Source organism: Pteronotus mesoamericanus, unplaced genomic scaffold (assembly GCF_021234165.1).
Source record: "Pteronotus mesoamericanus isolate MK-2021 breed Mesoamerican mustached bat unplaced genomic scaffold, CSHL_Meso_final contig_40, whole genome shotgun sequence".
NCBI lineage: Eukaryota > Metazoa > Chordata > Mammalia > Chiroptera > Mormoopidae > Pteronotus > Pteronotus mesoamericanus.
This window is the reverse complement of record NW_026555150.1, coordinates 12,550,626-12,557,558: the sequence shown is the minus strand read 5'-3', so window position 1 is coordinate 12,557,558 and position 6,933 is coordinate 12,550,626. Positions and strand designations below refer to the sequence as shown.

Sequence of the window (6,933 nt, the reverse complement as noted above, 5' to 3'; positions counted from 1 at the left end):
ATGCTATAACACTCTAACTTCCAATGATAAGATAGAGCCAACAAAACTGGGTTTAGACATTATCTTTACCCTCAAGGAATGTACAATCTAATTCTGGAGAAAAGTTAAGGGTTATAATGGAAGAATGTGATACATGCCATTAGAGACACATAGTACTGTAACATGCTTAAGAGGGTGGGCTCTACACTAAACTGCCTGAGTTTGAACTATGGTTTGCTAACTTACTAGCAACATGAAGTTATACAAGTTAAATTACTAAAATATTCTCCAGCTCTTTTTCCCAATCAGTAAAATGAGAGTAATACTACACTCTCCAAGAGCGATCTAGACAGCATTAAGACTCTGTGTAATTTTGAGGTACTCCTTTTGGTGACTTATTTCCACAGAGTAGTGTTTGAGTGTGTATTTAAGAGTATTCTTAAGTTATAGTGCATGGTATACCGTTCATTATGATTTAGAGAGAGGCTGATAGAAGTTATATTACCTAATGTGTGCTTCTAGAACTTAACAAACTCTCAAGATCATTTTGCTTCTCTGTGTCTTATGTTCCTTCTTTATCAAAATGAGCAAAGGATTCCCTGGCCAGTGTGGCTCAGTTGGTTGGATCATTGTCCCATACAGCAAAAGGTTAAGGGTTCCATTCCCAGTCAGGGCACATACCTAGGTTGTGGGTTCAATCTCCGGTCAAGACGCATATGGGAAGGCAAGCAATCAATGTTTCTTACATTGAGGTTTCTCTCTGTCTGTGTCTCCCTTCTTTTTTTTTAAAATCAATAAACATATATTTTAAAAGAAAATAAAAAAAATAAAATAATAAAGGAAATTCCGTGACAGCAGGAACATTACCAGTCTTGGTCAACATCTAGAACCGTGCCTGGCACATAGTAAATTATGGATAAATGTAGGTGCAGCACAGCTCAGGGATATTATGAAGATGGTGATACATCAGACATGAATGTAATTTTGAGAAAGAATCATGAGCGCTACAAAAAAAAAAATGACTGGCTTTTCTTGTTTAAGATTCCCAAGAGAGATAAGAGATAAGAAACTATCTTTATTACAGTTTTTTGCTGGGATTGAAACACGAGTTTTGGAGTCAGAGGATCTTGCCTTGACTTGTGGCTCTGCTGCTTAAGGCTTTGTAACCTCAGATAAGTAACCTCTATGAGCTTTATTTTTCTCATTGGAATTTGGGGTTATCACCCTTGCTTTAGAGTGTTTTTCAGAGCTCTAATAATAAATGCAATAAAAGCACTCGTGATTTGCAAATACTATACAAGTACAAATGTGCTAAGCAATGTTCTACATTGGATGACTATAAATCATAAAAAGCAAAATTGTATTCCTATTACTCAAGTCTAAGGTAGTGAAGATAAAACTGTATTTTCCCCCAGTCAGAAAAGCAAGACTGCATGAGAGAACTTTCATCACAATAGCTCCCTTTAGTTGTTGCATCTAGCTTTTTCTATGCCAGCTTCAAAAATAGTTCTAGTCTGAAGGAATTCCCTTGAGGATTTGGGTAGGGCCCCATGAAAGGTTATAAGCTGAGTTAAAAAAAAATTCCTCCTTTAATTACTCCTAACTCACACAAATTGTATGGCCAGAGTTCATTTTCTGTTAGCATTTTTAATTTATAAAAATTCAAAGTTTAAATTTATTATTTATTATCTGTTTTTATACTTCATGGATCTTTGTAGAAAAATTCCTCCAGACACTCACTGTTTACATTCTGAGCCAAAGTTGTATGTGTATATACATTTTGGGAGTGGGTTATTTTTCTTTCAAATGTGTTTAGGCAGCCTATATGTAATTCAGTTATATTTAATAATTTTTATAAAATTTTAATAATTTTAATATTTATTTAAATACAAACTTACAAACTCATAGAATATACACTTTTACAGTACTTTTAAATTTAATCTTTATTGCATTTTTTCCATTACCATTTAGCCCCTTATACCCCTCCCCCAGCAACCAACACACGGTTGTCCATGTACATGAGTCCTTTCTCCTTTTTGCTTGATCGCTCTACCTGCTATCCTCCCCCCACCCCCATACACAGTAGCTGTCTTATTTAGGGATGCTGAAAATATTCTGGAATTAGAAAGTGATGATGGTTGCACAATTTTTGAATATACTAAATAAAACCCATTCACTACCTTGTATGCTTTTTGGGTGTCATGTCTCTGTAGACTTCTAAAAATATAACATTATTAATATATAATACACATACTATCCAATTCACCCATTTAAAGTATATATATATATATTTATATATGTATGTATGTATATATATTTATATATGTAAATATATATGTATTTTTTCTTTTTTTTAGAGGTCATTTGCCTGATAACCTTAGACCTCTAGAACATGATCTGCATGGAACATATTGCGAAAGGGCCCCGAACTAGTAAGAGCAGTCATAGACCTACTGCATGAAAACCCTGCCCTTTGCACCTTTAGGCCCCTCATTCACTGAGTAACTAACTCTTATTCAACATTCATGAATGGCTATTATGTTTTCCAGAAGGGAGATGGACAGTCCACTATGGCAGATATTTTGGCATGAAGAGAAGTAAAAGTAAAAGTCTAACTACTACAATGTACACCTGAAACTAATACAAAATAATATTGAATGTAAGCTGTAATAAAAAGTATAATTTTAAATATATAACTTTTAAAGTAAAAAAAAGAATAGAAATGACAAATATCCATCTTTCACTGAAGGAGGACAACTATAATACTTCCCAGGGTATTAATGACCCCAAGTCTTCTACCAGAGGCCAAACTATGTTCAATATTTTCTAAGAAGGCAAAGCAACATAGAATACATTTCAGAATATTTCCATGAAGAATGATGCAGAGAAACACACGTTTTGCTTTTGAGTGGATATGCTTCCTTGCATGGATTTTCTAGACACTTAATTTTCTATTGACATCTTTAAAATTATGTGATACTGAGCTTCATCTTGAATGTGAAGGAGAAATAAAAAATTCAGATTCTGTAAAGTTAGAGAATACATTGTTTTTAAAAAAGCAAATGAAGTTTAAGCACTTTTAAAAAGCACTTTAATTCTACTTTTTTGATGAAGTTAATAATTAGTTGATTTGTCTGATACTCAGAGCTTACTTTTGCTTTAGAAAATCCCTTTTATTTCGGTATGTGTTCATGGCATAATGCCAGTAACATAACCTTTCATCTGTCTTATCAACTGAGTTGCTAGCAATTGTTGCTGGTTGACACTGGGTTAAACTGCAAACCCTAAAGCTGCACTTATTTGTATATGCTGAAACCTTTTTCTAAATTGTTCCAATATCCCTTCAGAGACTAATAACTAATAGAGCATACACAGAAAAAACCCCAGCATTTTTTTCAAAACATTTCTTTATCTGAAGCACATATTGCATTTCCAGCCTTTATCCTACCTCATTTTCAGTGGGTCTCCAACTAGTTATGTTATGACTATTTTATATGATCACCAACAATTACACTTCAAGTACACACAGAGTTAACCTCTTAGAGCAACTTAAATTTTCTTAACAATTTCTGTTTTCTGGATTTTGAGAGCAGTTTAAATACAGGTCTTTGGTAGCCTCTAAAAAATGGAGACATGCAGATGGATCATGACTGTATAAGAGGCTATCATGTCAGGGTCTGGCATTTTTTGTGCAGTGGGCCCCAGAGTGAATTTCTGACACAAAACAGATCAAAATTAAACATTCTTTATTTTAACTGTGTGGTTGTCCAGTATTGTATTGCAACAGTGAATCTGATTCCTTCTACTATGCACAATTATACACTGGGAAATGCTCATTTTGTTGACAATGGCTGATTGTACTGTGTTGCACTGTCAGTGTTTAAAATGCTTCTTTTAAATAGGATATGGTTATTTCTTTTATAAATCTAGAGTTTAAATCAGAAATATTGTAATATGTTTGCTAATTTCATTTTTATGTTTTTCTTGCAGGTTTCTGAAAAGTGTCTTTTCTGAAAACTGCTGCTTTCATTCCACTCTAGAGCTGTCTCTTCATAAACCCCTCTCTTTACCACAAACTTGTCCATTCTTTTTATTTCTTTGATCCTCAATTTTTCATACTTAATTTCCCTCATCCTGATTTTGCAGCAAAAATTTTTTACAGTTGTAACATCCTTACCAATCTTAATCTTTAAAGCCAAGAAATAGGGAGAAAAACTTTTCTCCCCCTGAGCTGAGACCATTCCACAAGTTGAAGGGCAGCCAACAACCATATGCTTTTTGGAAGAATAATTGAAAACATCAACTGGAGAGCACATAATTCTTTTGAAAGTCCATCAGTTATTTGAAGTAACTTTGGCAGAAAAACAAAATAAAACACTCAATATTTTAACCTTTATGGTTGCCTTCTTAGGAGTTGGTCTCTAATTTGATTTTTAGTTATTCCGATACAATTTTTATTGTATGATTGGCTTTTTGTTTGACTAGACCTGATTCAATTTAAATGAAAACCTAAGTACTAACAAAGAAAAATTTCACCAAAACAACCTGTGAAGTCTTTACATTTAGCTTGAATTCATTTTTAATCTTTTAACAACAACAGTAATACTTTCCTAGAGAGGGTGCACTTGATTTTAATTTTACTTTCAATATGACGGCTGTCAATGTTTCCCTGGTTCGTGATACGAAGTGGCTGACTTTAGAAGTCTGTAGAGAATTTCAGAGAGGAACCTGCTCTCGAGCTGACGCAGACTGTAAGTTTGCCCATCCGCCAAGAGTTTGCCATGTGGAAAATGGTCGAGTAGTGGCTTGTTTTGATTCTTTAAAGGTGAGTCTCATCTAAATGCACATAATGTTTAAATTAAATATGTTGATTTCTATTTTTAAAAAACATGATTTGCTTTCAAATTGGTAAAATTAATAATAGCATGAGAGCACTGTTTCATTTATTTTTTATTTTATTTTTTGTTTTTTATTGCTTTTAAAAATATTTTATTGTTGTCCTGTTACAGTTGTCTCCATATTTCCCCTTTTGCCCTCCTCCCCCCAAACCACCCCCTGCTTCGAGTCAGTCCCCACCCTGTTGCCCATGTTTTTTAAGGATGTAGACCTTGTGTTTGTAAAACTAAGCCAGACTAAAGTTCACCCCATCAAAGGCACTGATCAGGAGAGGTAGACTTAAAGAAAAAAAATTGGGGAATTTTTGTAGCAATGAGAAACTGCAGCCTTGACATACTTTTTTTGTGTGCAGTTTAGATTTTGAATACAGTGATCATAATCTTCATATAACCTAGAGCAACCCTTTACTAAATTATACCTTATTATCTATGTTATCAAAATACACTTGTCAGAGACCAGTCAGCTTCAGAGGATAGTCAGCCAAGATAGTATAAGGTGAAAATCTCACTACCCAGGAAGAAAATGATGGCATTTGAAGTTTCTTAGTCAAAGTATACTTTCAATGTTTAACTGAAACATTGCTATAAAACTAGATTCACTAGTTTTTTTTCTTCCTGAATTGCTTTTTGACCAATTTCATATTTGTGAGTATATTTTATAAAGTCTTATCACCAATGTCAACAAACCCAAAAAATATGTATTAGGAAATAAACAAAATATGAGAAAGAATGAAATATTATGTAAAATAGCATTTCTATGATTGCAGAGCAAGAAAATGTACTGATGTCCATATTTTATTCATAACTATCCTTATATTAAGGATAAAAATGTATAAATTAAAGCATAGAAGTAAAAGAGCAATAGATTCCTGGCTTAATTAATAAAATTTGCTAGGATACATTCAAGATTTTTTCCAAAATGCACCGAAGTTAATTAAGCATAACAAGAACCTTCCCAATTTTTTGATAGTTTTATACTCATCATGACCAATTTTACCTTATTAACATTTTTGTTTTTATTTATTTATTTTTAGAGAGAGGGGAGGGAGGGAGAAAGAGAGGGAGAGAAACATTGATGTGTGAGAGAAACATCAGCTGGTTGCCTCTGCCACGCCCCCAACTGGGGACCTGGCCCACAACCCAGGCATGAGCCCTGACTGGGAATCTAGCCAGCAGCCTTTCGATTTGTAGGCCAGTGCTCAATCCACTGAGCCACACCGGCCAAGGCTCCTCATTAACATTTTTATTTATGCATTGGCTAATAAAGATGTATTTCTTCAGGTACTCTTTTCTTTAGAAAACATTTTATCAAGTGATATACTACTTAAGTAGTTACTTTTACTTATTTTGTGGTTATGAGTTTTGTTTGTTTGTTTTTTTGCAAACCATTCCAGTTCAAGAATGGAAACTTTTTGGCATAAAGATAATGGTAATTCCTACCATTAAAATATCTAGATTGCTCTTATTTGCAGTAAATATTATGACCAAAGGGCTTATTATGTTTTATTTTTCATTTCAGTATCATTCAAACTTCACCTACAATTATTTTCTATATTACTTAAATCTGTTGCTGCAGAACCAGGCACTACCATGAGGTGGAAAAGAGCACTGGGTTAGTTGGGGGAAGAAATATATCTTTCATCTGGTCTATAAAGAGAATCTAGCACTGCACTAGGCACTTTACATATTTTTTCAGGAGATCTGAGTTACAGTCTCAGCTCCACTATTGACCCAGCTACTTAATCTGATACAATTTGTGTTATTTCATCTAACAGATGAGTACTCTTCTCTACTTAACCTCCATGATTATTGTGGCATTCCAATAAGGTTGATGAAAAACCATCTATCACAGGAAGTAGGTGGAGGTGGAAGAGGGTATAGGGGGATAAATGGTGATGGAAAAAATAAAATACAGAATAAATTTTGAAAAGTGAAATAAATGAAAGGTGTCCTTGCTATTAACTAAGATGTTTTTAGGAGTCTTCAAAACAGTTTTATTAAGTTAGTGTTTATTATTTAAAATTATAAACTTATGTTTCAAATGTATATGCCCAAATCT

General features: G+C 33.6%; 1 protein-coding gene across 5 annotated transcripts in view; it reads left to right on the top strand.

The window, feature by feature from the left end:
- The first annotated feature begins 4,445 nt into the window (after nt 1–4,445).
- Nucleotides 4,446–6,933, top strand: part of MBNL3 (muscleblind like splicing regulator 3) — a 107,755-nt gene continuing 105,267 nt past the window's right edge. Inside the window, exon 1 of one of the 5 annotated variants that reach the window (XM_054577026.1) lies at nt 4,446–4,804. In XM_054577026.1, the coding sequence (XP_054433001.1) occupies nt 4,628–4,804 (177 nt within the window). In that variant the 5' untranslated portion in view covers nt 4,446–4,627. The remainder of the gene's footprint in view (nt 4,805–6,933) is intronic. The other 4 variants (XM_054577025.1, XM_054577028.1, XM_054577027.1 and 1 more) reach the window with 4 other exon arrangements.